The sequence below is a fragment of the Poromitra crassiceps genome, assembly GCF_964638095.1.
Source record: "Poromitra crassiceps genome assembly, chromosome: 3".
In the NCBI taxonomy this organism is placed as follows: Eukaryota; Metazoa; Chordata; class Actinopteri; order Beryciformes; family Melamphaidae; genus Poromitra; species Poromitra crassiceps.
This window is the reverse complement of record NC_139625.1, coordinates 40,182,463-40,206,979: the sequence shown is the minus strand read 5'-3', so window position 1 is coordinate 40,206,979 and position 24,517 is coordinate 40,182,463. Positions and strand designations below refer to the sequence as shown.

At 43.4% G+C, this 24,517-nt stretch overlaps 2 protein-coding genes across 2 annotated transcripts; one reads left to right on the top strand and one right to left on the bottom strand.

Moving 5' to 3' along the window:
• Positions 1 to 982: 982 nt before the first annotated feature.
• Positions 983 to 20,954, bottom strand: acp7 (acid phosphatase 7, tartrate resistant (putative)). The gene is made up of 14 exons (XM_083632562.1): positions 20,928 to 20,954; positions 16,950 to 17,083; positions 16,076 to 16,276; positions 15,780 to 15,962; positions 14,300 to 14,325; positions 12,777 to 12,874; positions 6,265 to 6,327; positions 4,966 to 5,080; positions 4,428 to 4,541; positions 2,712 to 2,778; positions 2,224 to 2,291; positions 2,058 to 2,129; positions 1,545 to 1,682; positions 983 to 1,432 (listed from the first exon to the last, which is right to left on the bottom strand). Exons 2-14 carry the CDS (start codon positions 17,053 to 17,055, stop codon positions 1,367 to 1,369), a joined length of 1,317 nt encoding a protein of 438 aa, XP_083488688.1. The 5' UTR covers positions 17,056 to 17,083; positions 20,928 to 20,954; the 3' UTR covers positions 983 to 1,366.
• On the top strand, positions 20,439 to 23,980 carry LOC310772701 (KATNB1-like protein 1). The gene is made up of 10 exons (XM_083632575.1): positions 20,439 to 20,569; positions 21,766 to 21,880; positions 22,004 to 22,041; positions 22,132 to 22,282; positions 22,501 to 22,616; positions 22,714 to 22,764; positions 22,845 to 22,934; positions 23,237 to 23,335; positions 23,650 to 23,743; positions 23,845 to 23,980. Exons 2-10 carry the CDS (start codon positions 21,773 to 21,775, stop codon positions 23,875 to 23,877), a joined length of 780 nt encoding a protein of 259 aa, XP_083488701.1. The 5' UTR covers positions 20,439 to 20,569; positions 21,766 to 21,772; the 3' UTR covers positions 23,878 to 23,980.
• The last annotated feature ends 537 nt before the right edge of the window (positions 23,981 to 24,517 follow it).

The following is a 24,517-nucleotide window of genomic DNA, read 5'->3' as shown; positions in this document are numbered from 1 at the left end:
TGTCCGTTACTCAGGCGGTATGGAGGTGACCTGACTGTCCGTTACTCAGGCGGTATGGAGGTGACCTGGGGTACGTTTACAGTGACAGGAGCTCTTCTTTTCTCTGAGATACCTTGCTGCTACAGTGACACTTCTAGGGGAACAACCCAGCAGATAGATGCATAGAAAAATCAGGATTTATTGAGACTTATTGCAAACTTGGATGCCTTGTTTACAGAATACTGTTTAGGAGATCATTTTACAAGCAAATTGCACAGATATGTAATTGTCTACAACTGTACATCATCTATATTCACATTAGTCCAGAGCAGTGTTGTAGCAGGACTCAGACTTGGGTACGACTTGGACATGAGCATTGATGAGTCGGACTTGGACTCGAGCATTCATGCATTCATTCTCGTAAGTTTGACGAGGACTCAGACTTGTTAATTGATAAAGACTACCTTTACCAGACAAACATAGCATAATGATGCAATGATAACCCATGTTTTGAAGAAGAAATGGCATGAAAGAGTTGCAATTAGTGTCTCCTGACTGAGCAGATTGATTTTAATGTTTCATTTAATTTCATGATTCATTCTTATATTTTTCCATTTTCCCCTTTCTATCAAGTACGCCATGTACTCCACGTATGCCTAGAGGTACGTGTACCCTAGTTTGGGAACCACTGGCATAAGATATAGATAGCTATATTAATAGGTGACGTTATTACATTTCTGTGCAAGGGCAGGCACGTGTGTTCCACCTACACGTGGATTCAGGCACATGTTCAGTATCTCTGGACTTGGACTCAGGCTCAGGTAATGGGGAGTCGACTCAGACTCTTCTTTGATGACTCGGTCTTGGACTCGGATTCGAACACTGGGGATTTGAGACTCAACTCGGGCTAGAGGTATAGTGACTCAACTACAACACTGCTTCAGAGAATAGTACTAAACAATTACACACAAATACACAATTGTCTGATCATCATATGTTTGGTTTGGTTTATTTCGGATCAAGAATGCATAAAAACCATTACAAATTTACAATACAGTAGTAAAAAAAAGTACACAATATGTAAATCAAAAGTAAAATGATCCAAGGATAGCCCAGTAAAGCAGCTTAAAGTTACAAACTAGAAGCCTGCTTATTTCCACTGGGGTCCTTCAAATATCAAAACCTTAATATTACACAATTGTGGCGATCTTACAGTCAGGTAAATCAGAGTGGGCATGGTCTGGAATACCATAACAGGTCGATAATTGGTCTAACAGCAGCAGATAAAGTGCAGAGTGATTGGGATTTAAAGTGCATTTCTGAGTGGATATGTTGATTTTGTCTGGTGGATTGATTTAAGGGTTAACTCCTCCTGCTGTAGCAGTCTTCAGAACCAGGCAGACACACCGTGTTTTTCCTTCACTACCCAGATGCTGTCAACCACCTTGCCAAACTGAAACACACAGAAAAGCCTCCTTTCTTACTCGCACAACGACACTCGCCTTTGACCTGTAAATACATTCTTTCATCGAGGTAACAGGGTGCTTTTGTACGTGTGTGCTCACCTGGTCGTCAGAGACCTGTTCCAGGTAAATATGGGTGGAGTTGGCCACTTGCATGCGGGTGTAGCCGTAGTCACTGCTGCGGAAAGCACTCCACTCTCTGGGGTTGGGGTTGAACGGGTCGTGCTTCTCTCTGCAGCCCTGGAGTGGAAGAATCAGAGATTAAGCGATATAGTCCCTGTACGCCGTTAGCGGTGAGCCGCGTGCCTCTCTTGGGTCCCGTGTGACATTTACAACTGTGGCTCTGCCTCGGTGTGTGCCTGGCCGCACTTTGGCACGCCAGTGACTAATCCATCTGCGGTGGGATGACGAAGCATGCCTCGCGCTGTTGACTGCCATCAGAAAACACTTAACCAACAGAACAGCTGCTACTATAATCAAGGGGCACAACAGCTGCTGCACAGAGAGGACTGTGTATAATGCATAACATTGTTTTTGAGGATGCTGCGGTCAATTCATGAATTGATCTATGTGGAAACCTACAATGCGTGAACACACTGATGTGAGTGTACTTACAGCGGAGCCTGTGATAATGTGCACTGGCGCTTTAGGGTTCACATAAGGCTGCTGAGTACTACCGTTGTACACCTAGAGAGAAAAGGACAGACAGTCTCTTTCACTGATCCACAGACTGGAAGATATTAAAATGTCCTGAATTTAGAAGAAGAAGGTAGGAACTGACCTTGTCCCCGTAGATGGGCCAAAGCCTCTCATACGTGTGCTCATGTGCCCACAGCATCAAGTCCACTCCTGTAAAGACATTTCATGATAGGTGGCAACCTCCCATGTGTGCAGAGAATAGCAAAAATAACCGACAACAGAGCTCAAGGACCAACAATGAAGCCCATTTTGTTGTATTCTCTTGACAAAGTTCCTCACATCCTCAGCCCATTTGATTTCCCCAGCCATCAACGAAATCTTAAGAGGAGTGCAACCAAAAGCTTTCACCACCAGCTAAACCATTCAGAGCAACAAACAAGTCTGGAGAAATGTAATAGAGGAAAAACATTTGGATAAGGACGGTTGGGATGTCTGCCAGACCAACGGCCTGCTTTTTTAATATAGGATTTGTTTGGGTTGTCTTCATTAGTCTGTCTGAGCGTGCAAAATGGTGATTCTAAACACCCATTAGCTGCACACAGGCGCTAGTCAAAGCAGCTGGGAGCGTACCGTGCTGGTAGAATAGATCCTCCAGACCGGGGGCTGGCGGTTTGGTATCGTTCCGTCCCAGTCGGACCTGACATAAAACAGAGAGTGAGAGACAGCGTGACCTGGCATGAACATCTGAAACACTACCTGGTGGAGCCCCATCATACCCATGCCAGCCTCACTCAGCAGAGATGCCAAGCTCTGAGAGCAATAGGTCCAAATGGAAACTATTTGGTCCAAATTGCAGTGATTATAACAGCGTAACCAGATCAACGTGCTTAAGGTTTGCGATGCGGACAGGCCAACTTGCCACAGGCGTGACAGCTCCGCTACCAGCGGCAATTAAAGTGTCGCAGTGCAGCAGAAAACAAATCCTGCAAAGGCCTTTAAGTAATACAATAAAGCCTTGAACAATGCAGACATGCTGTTCACATCCACCAAGACACAGCAAAGTCAACCTGGAGTGTTTAGCGCAGGGTTAGGGTTAGGGAGCAGGGGTGGGCAACTATTTTTCATGGGGGGCCACATGAGAAACCCAGATTGTTGACGGGGGCCGAACAAATATTGTCATGCCGTAACCCATGGATGGGCAACTTCGATGATAGAGAGGGCCACAAAAGAATTTCCTCACTACCAGATTTTGCTGAGGGCCGAACGGCGCCAGCACGAAACATTTGGGGCATTTGAAGCCAGGTTTAGAGGAATAACTCATTTTAAATTACAGTTGTGATGTCATTATACAGTCTTAACCACCAATATTTTATCCTTTTCTCACTCACTCCTATGTTACCACCTGCTCTCCCTGCAGGGCTTGAAATTAACTTTTTTGACCACCTGCCATAATATGGCTGCTAGATTTTAAAGTTACCAGCCAATTAGAATTTCCACTAGCCGAAATGTTTTTCTTGAAATAAACCAGAATATGAGTGGGTTAATTTAAGCATAAGTATCAGTAAGTGGCCTGGGATGAAGCTAAATAAATCCAAAACCAACAAGTTAATTATTTAAATGTCTACTTCAATGTAGAACAGTCATTTCTTACACATGAGATCACTTTTAGCCTTTTAGTCATAAAGATTATTGAAAGATATTCCATATTCCAGACTGAAATGTTATAACAGAAGTGGAGTATTGGCCAGAATGACATTTGGACACTTATTCAGCGGGTATCTTGCATGTTGAGTTCAGGTGCAGTGTACTTTTTTTTCTTTTTTTTTTTCAATTCCATCGTGGGCCGTATTTTGCCCATGTGTGGTTTAGCGGGTGATTTACCCAATGTGTAAACATAATGATATAGGTTTTCCTGCTTGCCCAATGTAAATAATAAGGTGTTGGGTAAATAGCGGTGTTTACGTGAAAGATCATAATTAGGCTTTGCAGTAAAATGTCTCCTATCTTGAGTGCAGTTAAGCCATCCCAACAGAAATGTCTGCACTTCAGGATTAAACAGGCGTCAGTGTTGTTTTACACAGCCAGACTTAGAGCTTCTCTTGACTTTCTGGGCTTCGTATACTCCCTCTACATCTGCCTATCTGCCTGTGAGTTTCATACAGCGTACCCTATAGTATATGGCACTGGCTGCACCTGTCCTCATTCGCCCTAGAATACGTGCAGCAACATGCTTTGTTACCTTCTGGAGAGCAATCTAAGATCAACAATGTACTGTAAACCAGCGACTGATCACGTCATCTTTTCCCTAATGGTATGATGCTCTCCTCTCCTCTCTGATGGACGTACATAGGAATCAAACTTGGTGCAGTCGTCCTGGTCGTCATTAGAGCAGTACATGGGTCGGTGTCCCATGGTGATGATCCACGGACGCACTGCTCGATTCTCTGGCTTGTTCGCCTCCTAGGACAGGAGGGGACAGAAGATGCATGTAAATGTCTGCAAGGTTGAGGTAGGGAGACAAGGTACAGCCAGTTGTTTTGGAATAGAACAGGAAACTCGTGTGTGTGTGTGTGTGTGTGTGTGTGTGTGTGTGTGTGTGTGTGTGTGTGTGTGTGTGTGTGTGTGTGTGTGTGTGTGTGCATGCGTGTGTGATGAGATAATTAAATTATTTGGAGAGGTGATAGAGCACTTGATATTGTGTGAAAGTGGGAAGAGTGAGAAAGTGTGAGGTTGTGAATGTGTGTGTGTGTGTGTGTGTGTGTGTGTGTGTGTGTGTGTGTTGCATATCCATGAGAGTGAAAAGGGGCACACTTAGCCAAAAACAGCAGATTGAAGCGATGTGGTCACGATGTGGTCACTATGTGGTCACTATGTGGTCACTAACCTCCAGGTCTTTCTTCAGCCACTCATACTGCTTGAAGATGAGGTCCTGGCCAAAGTCGAGGAAGAAGTAAAGCTCGGTGGAGAGGGAGACGATGTGGGCTGGCCCCAGGTTCCAGCTGTGGATACACATCGTTAAAGTGATACACAGCCTCCACCCACTAGAGGAAGCATGCGTAAAGTCAACCGATAAGCAAGCACAGGCCCCATTTTTCCTTCCAGAGGAGTGTGAAAAATACCCTCGTAAATCACCGCTGTGCAAAGTCCATGCAGCTTTTTCTTTTATTGGCATGTTAATTTGCTTTTGATTACAATGCCAGATCAAATGATTCACTTACTTTATTGCATTAACGCACACTTGCGTGTCTCGATCATTTCGGTCAGCAGATGTGTAGTGTATAGGTGTACTTTTGACTAGATGTGGCTAGACATGGGACGCTGGCAGTTTTATAACAGGCTCAGAGTGTGTACATAACGTTTTTCTTCATCCCCTGCCTCTGCCTCCCCCTGTTCCTACTACCCGTGCACGTGATGGAAGGGCTCACAGCCAGCAGGCCTGTCTGGGTCCAGGCCCAGCACTGAAGGGCTCACAGCCAGCAGGCCTGTCTGGGTCCAGGCCCGGCACTGAAGAGTGGGCAGCAGGCCTGTGGTCTAGCAGGGTATTATCTTACCGCCTGAGAGAATGAGGCCTGTGGCCGGCTATGAGTCAACCAGTTAGATGTATAGCTCCTTTGTGTAGAGTCCCTGTGTCCCTCAGATAGGAGAGGCAACCTAAACTAATACAGGGGGGCTCTACTCTCCTCTGCTGCCAATTTGTCTGGGCTGCCACTTTCAGCTCATTAATGGCTACTTAAATATAGGAGGTATGGTAAACTTTCACATGATACTTTATATGGGGCCCCTGGAAAACAAGGCAGTTCTTTCCTAGCGCTGTGTGCGACTTTAGCATCCACCTTTGATGTGGAGTATTCTTCCACTGACAAAAAGTGTTTGTGATTCTTTCACCAACCCAAGCTCAACACTTCATCGGGATTATAACAACTTCCAAATAACTCAAATAATGTAATATTTTGTTATATCATATGCAATTACTGGTCTTATTGTGCATTTCTGTTTCTGTTAATTTGATTTGATAATTATTTTAAACAAATGTCGCAAAATATATACTGTGTGTATATATGTATATATGTATATATATATATATATATATAGAGTATATATATATATATATATATATATGAGAGAGAGAGAAAGAGAGAGAGAGCGATCATGTAATATTAATGAGCCAATATTTTTCTCTTACCTGTACCATAGACTCTCAGTCTGGCCTGGCATGCTGAAGCGATTTCTGTAGTTGGAGAAGTTGCTGTGAACAAACACAACCGAGAGAAAGTGAAAGCTGGTGGACTGACTGTGCAATCTACATTCCTTGAAAAATACCATTGAGCAACACAAACCTCTGTTCTCTATCATTTTGTGGTGCCTTCACTAGATTGCAGCCGAGACTGCAATCCATTCAGAATACATTGAATATAATCCGGCAGCTTGGTTGTAAAATACAACCTGCCATTCGTAAAATTACTGTCTAATTTTGGTGCCATTGTTTTGTTATGTGTCCCTCTTCAGTTTTCATTTGAACTGACCAAGTGTAAAGTCTACTGGGACCATGCTTCATGGTGATTTTGCACTTTAAATAAAAATGGATTGATTGATTGATTGACCAGGGTAGGTAGTAGATCATGGGATATACTGTAGGTGGCTATCATACTGTGGTGGTGACATCTTCAAAATTGCATTGAATGCAGCCAGTCTTCAGATATTCAGAGAAACTATGCACGAGTTACCCTGCTACTAGTCTCACGTAGTCAGACCCACCATCGACGTCAGCAAGCTTCCTGCGACGGAGGACATACAGTGTAGACATCATCTACGGCTGGCACTGCGAGACTACCCTGCTAGAGCCAGGCTATCAGTGGCTGCTTCCCCAGGTATAACAGGATGCTTGCTGTAATGAATCAATCTGCCACCACCTTCATCACTGCTTTCCACACCAACACATTATTGCACTTACAGATTTTTCCTGTAAGACAAGACAATGTATCCTAACCCAAAGACCCCAGACCAGAGCACCACTATCTTCATTGACCCATTGATGTGCCAATGTCCAAATAGTGCAATTGGTGTGACCTCTGTTGACACCCAACACACAAAAGGTATTTTTCTTTCTTTCTAGGAAAGCTCTCCCTCACACCAATCCAGAAGTCTGTTTCTTTTTTTTCTCTTTTCATTTCAGCATATAAAAGCGGTAGCCAATCTTCTCTCCGGCCCATTAACACAGCTAAGAGATGGGGATGATTGCTTTCCTATCTTATGAGAAAAGGGGTGCACAGCAGCTAGGCAGGGATGGAAACGTCCAGATCCCTGCAATGATGCTGGCCCTGAAGGCCTCGTGACAGCCAGGGTTAATGTAGGGTTAATGTAGGGTTAGGGGTAACGAAAGAACAATTGTGTCAGAGGTCAAAAGGCCCAGAAGAGGCTGAGGAAGGGAGGGTCATAGAGAGACCTTTAGTACTGCTGAAGAAGTCTAAAGTGAAAGGTCACCAGTAATCACCAAGGCCAGTAGAATTGGCCACAGGTGATCATTCAACCAACTGCCTTTGCAAAATTAATGCGAATGGTGCTGAGCCCAGCTTCTCTTTATGTCCATCTTAAGCATTTTCCTATAGCCTAATAATTTATAGTATCTAATAATCTAATATTCTATACGCACATCAGATTATTAGGTCTGTCCCCGAATACCATTTTTGGGCTTTGAAGCTTCATGAAGTATTCTAATATATTGGAAGCTTCAGCGGGATGAGGACTTGAAATGAAAACGGCTACAAAATGTGCAATAATCACATCGAAAAAAATGACACAGCCATAGCCAATAAAAACAAATTTGCTCATACAGTATGCATGGTCAAACTTCAGTGCTGAGAAGTAAAGTTAGATGACAGCTGTGAGGCACAAAACTATCACTAAGGTTAAATGACCTTGTCAATAAGTAATACTAATTAATGTTGATGCATAACAAATAATGTTGGATTACTATTTAAAAATAAATGTAAGAAAACCCGCATTTGAATACTGATTTGGACATCGATTACCATGGCAGCTTCAAAGCATTCGGGTCAGCCCTACATCAGATATAATTCCATCTCATCCTAATCCTCAACCCTATAAATTATTTAAATTTCCATAATTAAATCAAATATATTTTTGTCATTTTAATTAATCAATTTGAAACTAATATCATGCTGTCATTAACGACAACAACACATCACATGGAATTATTATAATTTATAATATATCATAATATAACTTAATCCCACAATTCACACAAAGCTAAAATAGAGTCATAGAGTGAGAAATCCTCCAGTTCTCAACTACAGAGCCACAGGTTCTGGCACTGAAGGAACAGGCATAGGTTCCTGGGTTCACACTGCCATCTTGTGGTTAGGAAGGGAACGAGCAGACATAAGATTACCTGGTGACACCGTTGGACACGTGACCCCAGGGCCTCCATCAAACATATTTTTATATTTAGTAAAATAAAACACTCTTTAGGAAATAGGAAGCCAAACATGAGTGATATAATCCGGCATGCCCTTAGGGAGAAGATTAGACTGTTGAAATAAAGTCAACAGCAGCCTAAAAATATTTTTTTCTCAGCTCGGCAGCGGAAAATCTGATTGACTCCAAATATGATAATCTTATTTGTTTCATTACTAATCTGCATTATGGGAGCGTAACATAACATGTGAGTCATTCTCTGTAACCCCAAGCGTGCTCCTTTCCATGTGTGTTTGCTTTTCCATAAAAATAAGGTCGAGATACAAATCTGGTGGATGTTCCAAAGCTTTGGGGATGTCAAATTCAATGCGGACGAAACTGACTGCTAAACCGACCCAACAAGACTTCGCCTCTTCATCAAATCCGCCCTTTCATCAACTGATGAGCTTCGAGTCCACATGATAGCTACTTAATCCAGGCAGTTAGAGAAATTAAAGGAAACCGTGTAGCCTACAGGAAGCATATCACCAATCCCATCACAGGCCATTGTTTGAAATGTGACTTCCCATTCCCTCGGCGGACCCGATGAGCCATACATACATACATTGTGCCTGGGGAGAACAAAGACCGTCTTGATTGGGGCCTTAGCATCTTATGTGGAGCTGCTGCTCTCATCCTGCTGGAATGCTGACTGACTGCTTTTGTGGTCAGGCAGCGTTTCAATTGCCATTTACCCATTAGGTTTTGAGGTTGGAAAGGGAAAGAAAGAGAGAGAGATACAGATAGAGAGAGAGAGATACAGAGAGAGCTAGACATACAGGAAAAAAACAGAGAGAGAGAGAGAGAGAGAGAGAGAGAGAGAGAGAGACAGACAGACAGACAGACAGACAGACAGACAGAGACATACATACAGAAAGAGAGAGTGAGCACAAGCAGAGGTCAGCTGCTGGGAGACTGGGATTCTTAGCAGTACCACAGAGCAAAACACAAATGTGGGTAGCCTATAGGAGAGGCAGAGAGGAGCTGGGTAGCCTATAGGAGAGGCAGAGAGGAGCTGGATTTATTTGACTGGTTATGTAATGTACTGTAGGGAGCTGGTTATTGATATCAGGTTCTGATGTCGGGATGCACGGCCAAGAAAAACAGACTACTGTTAGCAGCTCCTTAATTAAGGCCAGGCAAGGACTGTCTGAGGATACCAGGGGCCTGCAAATAGTAGGGTGTGGGATCAGACAGTTTCATATCCTCCAAACACACAACTACATTAAGTCTAGCAGATGGGATTGGAATTTAGGATAGTTGCTTATCCTGAGGATATAGCATGTCTGAGGTATTTCATTGGGTTGGAAACCTTGCTCAAAATACCAGCGACAGAAGCTGTAAATTGACTCTGAAACTGAAATATCTGACTAACAAGAAGGCGTAGTGTATGCATCTGGGGGAGGGGGGTCAGTAAAACAAACCTAGGGTTCAGGGACAGTGATGCAATTTTCATGAGTGTCAATGTTAGAGAGTTCTGGTCGGGCTCTTGGAGTCGGAGCAGGTCTCGCTCGGGGGTTTGCGGACTACCCGCAAGTAGGTTCAGAGAACCAACCATCTCCTCTGGTAGGAATGAGATTGGTTCGTCATTGGTCGCGTGCATTGTTTCAGGCATGTTCGTTAGAACATGAAGGAGGTCCCGCCACCTCGCCTGCTCATGACCTGAATGGTCTGGTCTTTGAGCACCTCCGTTGTCTCGTCATGGCCTAGACATGGGCCTGGGGTATCACTCTATATACCTCGTCTCCAGATTCATCACTCTGTATGGGACTCTGTGGTCATGACATAGTTAGATAGGCGATAGATTAGCTACAGCCTAAGGCTGACCTGTTAGTGTTCAGGCTAAAATCAGACTAGAGCAGGGTAGGATAGGCCAGATTAGGCTGTAGATTAGCTAGATACTATGTCCCAGTTAGCTCTGGTTAATGCTTAGAGTAGTCAGTTGTCTGATCTTCTCCCCCCCCCCTCTCTTTCCCCCTTTCCCCGCTTCTTCCCTTCTTCCCCCTTCTTGTTCTCCTCTCTTTCCATGCTCTTTCCTCCCCCACATCCCACCGCCCCCCCCTCCCTTCTCCTGCTCTCTCCTCATTCTCCCCCCCCTCTGCTCCTTCTCCTCTTCTCCCCTATTTTCCTGAATCCCTGCCACTTCCTGCTCTCCCTTCTCTCACATTCCCCCTGCTCTCCTTCCCCTGCACCTCTACTCTCTGTCCTCCCCCCTCTCTCACATTCCCCCTGCTCTCCTTCCCCTGCACCCTCCCACCTCTCCTTCTCTGTTCTCTCCTCCTCCACATTTCCCATTTTCTCCCCACCCTCGCCCTAATCCGGGCCCGTATCCTACTCCCTCCCTCCACCCTAGACCCTACCTCTACTCTACCTCCCCTGTACCCTCCCATCTCTCCTTCTCTGTTCTCTCCTCCTCTCTGTCCTCTCCCCTCTCTCACATTCCCACTGCTCTCCTTCCCCTGCGCCCTCCCACCTCTCCTTCTCTGTTCTCTCCTCCTCTCTGCCCTCTCCTCCCTCTCACATTCCCCCTGCTCTGCCTCCCCTGCACCCTCTCCTTCTCTGTTCTCTCCTCCTCCACATTTCCCATTTCTCCCCACCCTCGCCCTAATCCGGGCCCGTATCCTACTCCCTCCCCTCCCCCAACCCTAGACCCTACCCCTACCCTGGCTCTCCCTCCCCTGCACCCTCATCTCTCCTCCCCTGTTCTCTCCTCCTCCACATTTCCTTTTTCCCCCCCACCTCCCCCCTCTCCTCCCTCCCTCCCTCCACCCTAGACCCTACCTCTACTCTACCTCCCCTGTACCCTTCCACCTCTCCTTCTCTGTTTCTCTCCTCCTCTCTGTCCTCTCCCCTCTCTCACATTCCCACTGCTCTCCTTCCCCTGCGCCCTCCCACCTCTCCACATTTCCTATTTTCTCCCCACCTCCCCCCTCTCCTCCCTCTCCCTCCCTCCTCCACTCTCCTGCTTTCTTCAAATGTTCAAATGTTATCTTTATTCTGTATATTCTTGTTACTGTGTGTTAGCTAGAATCAGCTAGACATACTTTCTGTGAAGCCCTCTGAGACATGCTTGTGAATTAGGGCTATATAAATAAACTTGACTTGACTTGACTTGACTAGATGAAGAACGTGAGTCGTCCCTTGCGAGGGCTTCCCTTATAGTGGCTGATGATGTCACGTCTAATGATGATGTCACGTCTGATGTCATATTGCAGTCTGGTTGGTTATGACATCATCGGTCGGAAACATCACATGATGTCATAGGTCCCATTGTGATGTCATCGTTTGATGCTGCGGTTTCCACTGTGATGGCATCGGTGATGAGGCCCAGGATAGCCCCCCAGGGTGGCCAACCTTTCTAACAGTCAATAATACTCCACCATCCGATTCCAAGCTGTGTGACTTGCCTCAATCAATCCGCTCAATGAGAAAGAAAATGTCCAAGGCCGTGAACTTAAGAAGGAGTTTGGCAATGAGGACTCAAAAGTGCAGACAGACAGAGTTCCCACAACCACGCCCTGAAAAACAGATAGGGAGCTGATCATTCCCAGTCCGCTAAATGTTTGTTTTGGAGAGCGTCGACTTGTTTAGATGTTGGTGGTTCCTGACGCCGCTCCAGCCTTTAGAGACCGAAATAGCTCCCATCTGTTCCAATGGTATAGTGAATAGCTTTCGACAGACCAAAGTGTTTTCTACAGTGGAAAAACTGTGGTCGACCAGAAAGGTTGTTTTTCCTCAGCTTCACACCCCCCTCCCCTCACACGCATGCACGCAGGCACGCACGCACGCACGCAGGCACGCGCACACACACACGCGCACACACACACACACACTTCACATTTACAGTAGCCGATTGTGAATTGTATCTTGTCAGGGGCGGCGTCTGGCAAATCTCTCTCACCAATATGAAGTACAGCATGTACCGCTGTCTTTGCCCAAAGCCTGTTAATAATAATACTGCCACTGATCATATGTGACCTGTGCGGAATGTGGCGCAAAATGTAAACGAAGAGGAGAACATTAGCTAATAGGGAGCAGAAGACAGACTGATCGCTTCCATGTTGACTCACTGCGTATGAACTGTTCATCACACGGTCACCTTTAAGGAACTGCGCTGAATGTGTGCAGCACGTGTGTTTGTCCGTGCAGAACGTGAGCTCATTTATGGATACACACACAGGATAAAACAAAGATAGAAGAGAGGGAGAGAGTTCCACCTACTATGCAGATTCATGGTTCCCTGGACAGGTCATGTAGGGCACATAGGCTGCTATGGACTCGATCTGCCTCATGAACTCATCTCCGATCCTGCCGTTATCCTGGAACAGTATCATTTAACATCATCAGTCTGTAATTAAAACATGCCACAGATGCTGTAATACCGTTACATAGGGTTTCTGTTTAACTCTGACAGGAATAGTGAGCCAAAGTCACGTCCCCTTCCAGGTTAGGCATATGAACCAAGGGATTTTGTCCGACATTCTTTTTTCCATATACATTGCGTAAAATGCGTATAAAAATCATTTTACTTTGTGAAACCATGCGATTCAGCTACAGTATATTTAGAATTAGAGGAGACTATATAACATTCACTCGGAACAACACCTTAAAAACAAAACGTTGGAAATTTTTTTTATCTGTTTTTGTTTTTTTTGCTTTGGTCTGAGTGAAATGATTCTAATCTGGAATCGCTTGGTTTGACCAAGTAAAACTATTTTTTATAAGCATTCTATGAAATGTCTATGGAAAAAAGAATGGAGGATGAAATCCCTTGGTTCATATGCCTAACCCGGAAGGGGGAGTGTCTTTGGCTCTCTATGAATGTGTCATTTTTCTCCATTCGCTGATATTCAGCCAAATTTGTTGTGTAAGAATCAGTAAGTCAGTTTTCCAGACAGTTTCAGGAATGCACCATAGACATACCAAATAAACCTCATAGAAACCAGAAGCGATTATTTCTTAGATATCCTAATGCTGGCTACAGAGCTTTTAAAAACACACTGCGGTCCATGCCTGCCCCGACATATGGCTTCAGCTGCCACAGCCAGTAATGACCTTTCAGACAGGATTCCTTTTTTCTGGTTTTCTATTTATAATATCAGTGAAGCCGCAGGATGTACTTGGACATTCCAACTAAAAACACAGTATGAATTATAGCGATTAATTTTCACAGTCGTCTGCTGATTGCATCTAGCATTTTTGAGAAAAAGCATGAATGAGGCAGGAACTCAGTAATTTAAAAACTCATTTCAGGGGAAATGATATTGGCTGTTTTTTCATCCAACACAAGGTTATGTTCTTAGAATATCAAAGATGGCAGCTGGGATGTTTTCAAAAGAGGAAATATGTTATTGGGACATAGAATTTAGGGTTTTAATTAAATTCCCCTATTTTATTCATGAAATACTTGGGTGACATGACCATAAGTCTAGTCTTTCACCACAGGCTTATGGCATTTCACAGTAATGCTAATCATAAGCTGTGTGTTTTAACCATAGCTGAGGGCCTTTCCATGTGCTGATCATAAATATTGGGGAGCCTGGGGAAGGGGACAGTGGAGAAAGGTGCTCTGGCTTAATCTCATCTGTCATTGTGGAATGAAGGGAATATCTGGATGGCTTTAAGTGGATGAGAATTTGATGACAGAATTTGCTTTCAATGACTCCCCAGTTCAGACTCAGTCTTAACTGGTCAACAACTTGATGAGAGTTCATGATATTGGGAGAGAGAGAAAAGAAAAATACCTCATGCATATCATAGGCAAAGTCCCCTGTAAAACACAAAACCATAATCATCAAAATATCATAGTTTACAATTATTATACTGTATATTAAAAGTGCAGTATGTAAGTCTTTTACAGAAAGACAATAACAAATCTGTGTGGATTTGATAGGGTTGATTACTTTGTTAGATGCTGACATTTATGGCTTTTAAAACACACCGTCTCTAGGCTGAATTTGATTTTGAGATATACCTGCTTTTATATGATGGCTGCCTTCCATATCCTGCATCTGTTTGGAGCCTTGGTTGTGCACGTCCTCAGAAATTAACACTACGCGTTTGCTCCAATGCGAGCGCACGCGTAATTAGATGCAAGTATATATCCAGCCTTAACCTGACAGTTTTCTGCACTGTTGATTCGATGAACTTCACTAATGATGAAGATCGAATACAAATCAATTCCAATTTTGCATTACCAAAATTGTCTATCTTCATACTTGAATAATGCTAGTTGCCTATGATTACTTAACATACTGTATACTACAACATTAGCATGTGCACAATGGAGTCATCTACTGGAGACACAGAGACGATTTGGGGGCCAATCCGCTCGTCACATATTACGTGAAGCGACCAATGGGCCAACACGTCAGCGTAGTGGTTTAACTGCTTCCACGGTACAGTCACAATGGCTACGTTTACATGGACCATTTATTCCCCTTTTCATTCGGAATTAACGTTCAATCCTATTAAAAGTTATCATGTAAACATCTGAAAAAACTTAAATCCGAATGAAAATGGCCAATCCGAATGAAAATTCAATCCGATGTAAGTGGCCGGTTGATTCCGTTTTTTATTCCGAATGAAACCATTTTCCGTTCATGTACACACTTTTTAGGAATTAAGTTCATTCCGGTCTTTCTGCGCATGCTCGCTCCCTGTCTGGCCTTGCGAGTGGGAAAAGGCAATGGACTGAGGTACAGCAGGCGTTGCGCTAACCGGTAGCCATCGTTCGACAAAGCACTGGACTCCCTTCTTCGGTTTTCTACTGCCTCCCTTCTCCTCCTCAGCAGACGCAGAATAAGCAGTAGCATATTACTGTCGTGCTGCTGCTTAACACAAACGATCAAAATGAAACAGAAAAGTGCGGTGATAACGTTTTCTTCCATGTTGTTGCTGTTGTTTCTAGCTCGTCGCTCGCACCGGTAGCTGAGAACTCTGCTGAGTGTTTACTTCCGGTAAACGTAATGACGTTAACATCCTGTTTACGTTTATCCAATCAGAAGCCTTCCCAGCCCCAAACCTTACGATGACTCAAAAACATCCGATTAAAGAGTTTCTTTCATGTATCCACCTTTTCGGAATTAAGATTTTACATGTAAACTCGCAGGGAAAAACTTTACTTCCGAATGATTTCATTCGGAAGTTTTAATTCTGAATTAAAAGTCATCATGTAAACGTAGCCAATGTTTCATATTTCCCTCAGTGTGGCCAGCCACATACCTATGTGTAGGATGGCGTCGTACATGCCGATCTGAGTCTCCTTCTGCAGGCGGGCCAGAGACTGAGGGTTCTCGTTGCCCATGTCGCCGTAGAGAGCAAACCTGGGGCTGAAACTAGTGCTGTCATTCAGAGCCGTGAAGGAGAACACATCGCTCCAGCCATCATCGCTGCCACAATGGTACACTACAATTGACACAGGAGAGGAAAGTCACTGTAACACTGGTCTGTATGGTGAGCCATTATAACAAGTCTGGATTATGAGAGAGAGAAAACAAACACATCAAAGCCCCGCCCACCATAAGAGGAAGCAGGTTTGAGGTCTGTGAGAGTGACTCTGTGGATGTACATCTCCCTCTTCTCCTCTCCCGAGTCCACAAACAGAGTGGCGGCGCCTTTGGCAGTCATGTCAAAGAGACGCCCCCCCTGCAGGCCATACTCCACCTTGCTCTCCGTCTGATCCAAGGTGGTCCAGGTCACCTGCATGGAGCCTGGGACTCCTGGGAAGAAAAGACCTACTATTCAGAAAGTGATGTAGACTGACCCCACATGACTACTGCATTCACTTACTGATGTACACACGGAAGCCAAGAGACAACAACAAGCCAAGAGACTAAGAGCAGTGGGTTTCACCTCACCTTTGGCGAGACATCACCATTGAAGAGCATTGGCCTCTACCATAAAAGTGACTTGAGATTAGTTTACATCTGAATTTGTATAGTAGACTGACTCTGACTTGACAATTCTTTTGCTGCTGGGATTGAACCTGAGACCTTTCAGTTAAGACCTCTCTGGGCTATTCAGTCACCTACCTGCCTACAGTATATGAATAGCACAGCTCATTGAATTGATACAAAGATTACTGAGGTATTGAAAATGATCATTTTGTATTCAAATGAGAATCTAGGTTATATAGTGTATCACCGACTATATATTTACAGTCCATACCTGTTGCAGAACACCAGTATACAGAAGAGTAACAGAGAGGTACCAATTTCTAAATATATATCAACACTTTTACTTGTTATTGAATTTGTAAATCTGTAAACTGTATGACCTAGATAATACTGGAAAATGGAACATAGTTTCCTTAAATAAAGACACAAGAGTCTGATGGAAACAGATTAAACACCTACCTGGATAGAGTCTGATGGAAACAGATGAAACACCTACCTGGATAGGCGAGGTGGACCTGCTCTGGCTGGATCCAAATAGGAGGAACACCGAGCACCAGTACAGGTGCCAGGCTTAAGATGGCATAGACAGCAAACAGAGGCATGTTCACACTGGACTGCAGGAGAACAATTCTGGAGAGGGAAGTAGTCGCACAGACACAGACAATTAAACCAGCAGCAATAAAAGCAACAACACTTCTCTTACAACAATCACCTGATTTTAAAAGCTCTCGTATCAAACATCACATGATATTGACTTCATGAAACAGTGGATCAGAGGACTTTGCCACTTTTAGATGATGTTAAGTCTTCCAATAAGCTGTCTGACAACCTCAGTGCCAGGTGACACAACGGCCACTGCCCCCTGACTCTCTAATGAGGAAATGTAACTGAGCCAACCAGAATAACAGCAAAGACAAAACAGCCCAGTCAGCAAGAGCAGCATGGAAAGGGATGATGTGTCAATAAAAGCAGCTGATGTTTTCATTGTGCATTCAGCAAAGAAGCGCTGTGTTAGAGCAAGTGTCATCAAGTAGAACAGAGATCAGCCAGCAGGCCACAGCTTGCCTCATATTAAAAGTGCTTTGGTAAGCTGAAATATATATAGTTATCATGTCCCACTGACCAGGATACTACAGACACTGCCTGAGCCAGACATTTGTGCCATCGAGGCCTAAGCTGCAGGTCGTCATTCCAATCAAAAGATGACGGCCGTTGACTTGCCGGATTCATTAACCGCCTCTCTGCTTGAACATGTGCTAATCAGTGAAATGATGCTACTTTTTTATTCATTTAAAACAAAGCACATGATTGAAAACCACTGGTGTAGGCCAGTGGTCCTCAACATGGGATCTGGACCACCAGTGGTCCTTCAGGGGGGGTCCACAGCAAATTGATGGAGTGTAAATGTAACCATTATTACTTCATTTACAAGAAGTTACAATTGGACCATGTGGAAGAAAATACTATTTTGGCCGTAGTTTAACTGTTATCTCTCTAACGTTACGTAAATACAACACAGTGAGAAGCGTCATGCCCATTGATTTTTGGAAAAAAGAAGAAGAAATCATGGCGGTCAGTAGTAGAGCATCAATCCCCTTTTCAAACATGTGAAAACGAAATGTTAGTTATTATAGGCATAGTTTGCAACTTTGCATAGCAAGTTAGTTGGCTGCTTGTACCTACCATGTAGCTAAAGTTAGCATTGTAATGTTAGCCAGAGCTGTTATGGCAGTGAGCTGTTAGTTTTTGTTGTTGTTATACTGTAGTTAGCAAAAACACTTAATTCCATTTCATGTCTCCAGGTCAAGATGCAGTTCTTTAAAATAATTTGCATTGTGGATATAGTCTTTTTATGTGAATAACATTTTGGGTGACGCAATATTTAGCTATTTCAAGCAAAGTGGCAGCAGTGTAGAAGTGAGTGACTAAGCTAATCATCATTATCATCAGTATATAAATGGGAGTTTATATAAAAAGTGCATATAGCCACATCCAGGCTTAACAAACAGACCACATACAAACAGTCAACAACAAAGAACATAGAGACACTCCATCCATAGTTGCACTAATTTCAACAGAGGAAGTGTACACCGAGACATAATAGTTGCAAAGCCCCATTGCACTATTTGTTTAACTCAGACTTTTTCAAGATAACAAAATAACTAAGCAAAGTAAAAATACTGAAAATCCCTCAGTCAGCATCACATGTGCCGAGGGTTGTGCAAAAAGTGTACTGTACATACACTGTGAAGAGATTTCAAACATTGTTACCTCTATGAGGTAGAATAGTAAAAGGAAGAAAAACCTCAACCAAACTTCAGAGGTAAAATTTAAGATAATAAAAAATAAAAGAATAAAAGTCCTAAAATATAAAATCAGTCAAATAAAAGTGCAATAAATAAGCATAGCAAGAGCTTAACAAAGAGCGTAAGCTACAATACCTCCTTTCCTAGAGAACCTCCACCTATCATCCTATGGGATCATACTACAACCGTGAGGTAGGGCTGGTTGTTTGTTAACACATTGAGTGCCAGCGACGCCATATGGCGTCATTAGAAATTTACCGTAGGCTGCCAGCGACGCCAAATGGCGTCAATAACTCGAAATTGTTTTTTTGACGGGGGGGTGTCGATCTATGCTTCTTACATCGCCTCTTACAATATGAGAGCTATTGAATGTGTCTAACCTATTTTACAGAACCCTTAGGTGGCGACAGCGCACTCCAGATGAGAGAAAGTGGAGTAAAACACACAGAAGAAGTCGTTGGGGAAAAGGAAATCGCATCGCATCCGTCCGTATGCAGCTGCTTCATTGAAGTATAACGTTAGCTGTGCCCCTGCAGCAGCCAATCTGCTGTCACAATTGAGCACCTCCGTGTCCGCTGCACAGCCCATTCGCATGATCAGCCGTGGAGTTATTATTATTCTCAACTGGAACGCGGCTGTAAAAAAGCTGGATTTAGCGGACTTTTCAGTGCTGAGCACACGCAGAGCAAACGCACTCACAGCAGAGCCGAGCAGAGCAGAGAGACACTCCTCCCACAACGGGGGGGGGGGGGGGGGGGGAGGAGGAGGGGGGGGGAGGTGGGGCACGCAGGACACTACAGCATACAACAGACCCAGGCACTGCAGCAGGCTCGATGCACAGAGAGCAAACAAGCTAGAATAGGCTATCTGATGCCCACCAGCGGTAAATCAAGACCAGCATGAAGGTGTAGGGTCTGCGCACGCAGGGGCCAGCGCTGCTGGTTGCAGCTAAAAAGTATTATTTGGCCAAACAAAATTCCTTTGTTTTCACTCTTTTATTGAAGGAAATTATTTTTGAGGTGTCATTACATCAGAAAATATTAGCAATGAGTCAATGATGTGCTTGAAATGCTTCCTTTCACAAAAGGCTGAATATCTCAGGTTTCTAGAAAAAAATGGCTGTTTTTGGTCTAATCAAGCTATCTTCTCCGGCTCATAACTAAAGAACGGAAAATGGGATCAATAAACTTTTTTTTGCAGGTGATAGAAGAGAGTCTCATCGTTATTTGTGCGTGTTCAGTGTTTACATAGTAATTATTAAAGAAATTATATGACTGTTTTAAAATGCATTGCGGCCTATGTGGCACAGTACAGCACCTTTTGCCCAAGGGCCGTGGCACTCAAAGTGTTAAGAAGTGCAATTGAAGTTGGGAGGAAGGAGAGCCTAAAGCGGTTACTCTTGTGCGGAATGTCGCCCGCTCAGAATTTTGGCTTGCATGATGCCCCTGAACACAGTGATGGAATTCTGGACAAAATCATATCTAACACAATAAGAAAATTCTCAGATGTGGGTCGGGATCCATGGGCCTATAAATGTGTACTAAATTAGTTTGGAAAAGTACTGGTCTCTATACACCATTGCTCTGAGGAGGTGTTTGGATTTGAATGTTTGCACCAGCAGCATCTTAACGGTCACTAGAGGGTGCACAATACACTCATGTAGGCTACATGAATGGGATGTTTGTCTGTGTGTGGTATCATCAATGGGCTGTTTGACTGACTAATCGGTCGTCATCCACTCGTATCAACGCGTTTTAAGGCATTTTAACTGTCTCTACTCACCTCTGGATAGGAGAGGAGACCAAGCAAGGTGAGTCGTTTTGAATGCCGCCGCCGCCGCGGATAAATGTTTCTTTGTCGAAGATGTGTTTTTTGAGTTGCTGTCATGCTTCTTATTGAGACAATTCCGGATATAACCTGCTGTAGCACCAGCGCGAGCTTGGTTTTGACGTTGCATTACGTCTTGTTATTCATTTAGCTAATTGTGCAGGGGGGAAGTGTGCTAATGCAGAACTAACTAGAAAACTTCATAATCTCTGAGCATCACTGACAGAACGACAGGCAGGCATTAAGGGGCGCGAGGGTCCTCCACAACCAAACGCGATTTTCTTTTTACGTGAATAGCTCACGTCATGGAAAGCGATATGATGGAAATGGAAAATACTCACATTTTCTGGTTTGGCCCATGGTTTTGCCATGGGTTTGGCTCGAGAGTAGTTCCTGATTACGTCATTGTACTAAAGAACAAAATGGTCACATGCATTGTGGGTAATTGTGTTTTTCTTAGTTTAGCGCTGTAGTTTTGAAAACCTTTTTAAAGGGACAATCCCAATGGCCAGCGTGCACTCTTATACTTAACCCGGGTTGAAGTAGTAGTTAGTTACATATATATACTTATACACTACCTCCCCTTTGAAGATGCATAGGGGGAATCGAACCCGGGTCATCATCAGCCTTGTCTCATCTCTCAAGGTCGGACACGCTAACCAACCAGTCTGCCAAAGAGACAGTCCCAACTCCATAATGTCTGCTTGGGAGACTGCCTTAACATCAATGCCACTTTAAATGATATCATAGAATGCATAAAGCTGTGGATGATGATTGTAAATGCAAAAAATATTATGTTAGTGCTATTCATTCTTAATATCAGCATGTTGACCCTGAATGGTGTGCGTGGGTGCCATAGACGTGTGTGTGTGTGTGTGTGTGTGTGTGTGTGTGTGTGTGTGTGTGTGTGTGTGTGTGTGTGTGTGTGCGTGCGTGCGTGCGTGCGTGCGTGCGTGCGTGCGTGCGTGCGTATGCGTGCGTATGCGTGTGTGATGAGATAAATTGTGTGAAAGTGAGAAAGTGTGAGTGTGTGTGTGTGTGTGTGTGTGTGTGCGCTATACATTTTCTTTCGGGGTGTCTCCAAACCATATGAGTAATTTATCCATAAGTAATTTGCTATGAATTGATTGAAATTGGGTATATATTATTATTAAATTGGGTTATATTTCTTTTTTCTAGTTCTGTTATGGACTCTAACAGTGAGGAGGGAGAGTATCAAAATCATGAAGATGCCTTGCAACAGGATATGGTCCAGTACAAAGTGAGTTATTCTCATGGGAGAAACACAATGCAGGTGAGCTGTGGCATTAAATACACAGACATATCACTGTGCTGGAACTCCTTTGCTACAAATAATTGTTACTCTTCATCATGTTCACTGCATTTTTATAACTGATGATTATTTTCTGATCTGCAGGTGCATTATGGTAAAAAGGAGGAGTTCAACAAAAAGAGGTAGGTTACAGTAGGTCAGATTTTATAGTTGCATTATAAGTATTTCCAAAACAGTATGTAGGCATGCTTGTGTGATTTCTTTCTACCCAGATCCCCAGTTGGTCGGTCTGGCAACAACCCTGGCAGATTGAAGCGGGTAGTGTCATCTAAGAGGAAGACTCATCACCCGATGGTGGCTGTGGCTCGGAAGAAGCAGCCTGGGTCTGGGAAGACTTACGATATGGCCAACAATGAGAATGAGGTGACCCAGAACGTGCAACAGGAGACATTCGATATGGACCCTTGGGAGTTCCCACCAAATGTCAATAATAATCACAAGACTGGTAGAACCAGTTCTCCACACACGGACTGCTTGGCACTCACAGAGGTCAATGTTTGGTCTTTGTGTGGTGGCTGTGTTATGATTTGTGTGGCACTAATATGCATGTAAAAGTATCTCACCCCAACAATGCTTTCCAGCTCGCGAGGGATCACAGCACAATGACCAACGTGCTCTTTGGAAGAAATCTGAGACTGAAAGTGGCTTTAACGTTATGGCAAAGAAATGTTGGGGAATTGTTGACGTACTTCCTGAGGTACCTAGCCGATGGTTTTCAACTGACTTCAGCCGTTTGACATTCGGTCTGTGTACTCAAATTTCAAAAATCTCATGACATCACTTTATTTCCACAGAATCCAAGACACTGGTGTGTTTGTTGATTTTCTTCCACTGATAACTAAAAGGTGAGTGACTTACATTTTTGAAAGAGTTGGAGTCACATTAACTACAAGTGGAGTAAAAGTTGCTCATTTCCACTACACAGCATTACTGAAGACTCTCCCAGCATTACCATTGGCTGCTGCGTTGACCTCTTCCCTTTAGTCAAGAAAGTCCTCACAAATCCATATGAGGAGTGAGTATCCCATTGCAATGAATCATCTTCTTAATACTATGCAGCATAATTATTACAGAACTAAACAGAATATACAGATGTATACCCCACTGGACCCCATCGGAAATAAGCAGGACTTTCCCAGCTTAATGGGCTATCCAGGCATTCATCTGTTTTTTTGTTTTTTGTTTTTTTGTATGATTTATTTAATGTTTGATGTATTATGTATTGTAATTGCCTTGAATGCCAAATAAACCAAACCAAAATGTATGCTACAATATTTCCAAAAATACAAATAAAGGTTGTCTTTTTTATTATCACAGGTATCTTATAGTTGGTTTAAAGTGGATCAATTCCATTTTGAAAAACTGGGGGGAGGAGCTTAGAGCAAGTGGCTATAGTGGACAAACTACACTGGATAAGTAAGTGTTGACATGTTTACTTTGAGCTGTAAGAAGTGAAATCCAAGTGAAATTGCCCATGCAGCTAAAAACCTTTAAACACAATAAACAAGATAGCAGAAATTAACAACATAATAAAATGCTAAAATAAAAGCTAATAAACAATTAAGAATACTGTAATCACTTTTTACAATCACTCTATTAACATACAGTAATCACACTTAACCCCCTGTGATTCCCCAACCCCCACACCCACATAGGACTACCCCTCACCCATTGCATAGTTGAACATGCACAAACATTGTTGTACCCTTTTTATTTAACTTTGTTTACAGAAATTTCCAAGTCTTCAATCAGCAGTTATTAGAATTGTGGTGCCAGGAACCTTTTTTGAGGTCTATTCCAGGAACTGCAGGGGACAATGCAAAGGTGTGTATGCTGTATTAGAGCATTAATAATGTCATTATTTGCTTTTAATTTGATCACATAAAGACATCAGTGTTAATTTCATCATGATTCTTCTTCCCCAGGCCATTGATTTCTTCCTGTCACAGCTCACCTGATGGCGATGAAGTGCCAGATAATGCAGTTCCCCCTGGGAGCCACTTCAGAAAGTCCAAAAGTTTCAAATGGTGGACTCTTCAAAAGGAGCTGCTGTTGTTTCCATGTTGTTTCTGAGTTGATGTCTGTGCTGCTAATTGTTTTCATTGCAACATCATTCAGTGCATGTGAAGGATATGTTTAACATCATTCAGTGCATGTGAAGGATATGTTTAACATCATTCAGTGCATGTGAAGGATATGTTTACAATTGCCAGAGCAGCTGGCAACTCATTACGTATTGAGATTGTGCAATATGAATTTAAGTATGAAAATTAATGATTGTCTCTTCAACCAAAGCTGCCAGTGTTGTAATTATCGTCAGCTAAATGATGAAGTCTGAGGCATTTGTGAATGTAAAGTAAGATTGCAAAGGCTGCCCTCGATTGGTACTGTACTCAATATCAGTTAAACCAAAACAAAGGTTGTTTAGCCCTTGTCTGTGGAAAGAGACAACAGTGACGTACTTTTATGTTTTTGCAATGCAAATTGATTGTGCACACCTTCTGTGGAGCTGCCAGTGATACACACTGTACTTCCAACTCCATGAAACAATAAGAGCTAGAAAACAAACGAGGCTAACAGATCACCAGCAGTATTTCA

Excerpts from the sequence above, each read along its gene's own strand:
- acp7 (XM_083632562.1), bottom strand. The coding sequence starts at position 17,055 with ATGCCTCTGTTTGCTGTCTATGCCATCTTAAGCCTGGCACCTGTACTG. Across the intron at positions 14,326-15,779 it reads CGACGCCATCCTACACATAG|GGGACTTTGCCTATGATATG; the intron begins GTATGTGGCTGG and ends TGTGTTTTACAG. Across the intron at positions 12,875-14,299 it reads TTGCCTATGATATGCATGAG|GATAACGGCAGGATCGGAGA; the intron begins GTATTTTTCTTT and ends ATACTGTTCCAG.
- LOC310772701 (XM_083632575.1), top strand. The coding sequence starts at position 21,773 with ATGGACTCTAACAGTGAGGAGGGAGAGTATCAAAATCATGAAGATGCC. Across the intron at positions 22,042-22,131 it reads GAGGAGTTCAACAAAAAGAG|ATCCCCAGTTGGTCGGTCTG; the intron begins GTAGGTTACAGT and ends CTTTCTACCCAG. Across the intron at positions 23,336-23,649 it reads GGACAAACTACACTGGATAA|AAATTTCCAAGTCTTCAATC; the intron begins GTAAGTGTTGAC and ends CTTTGTTTACAG.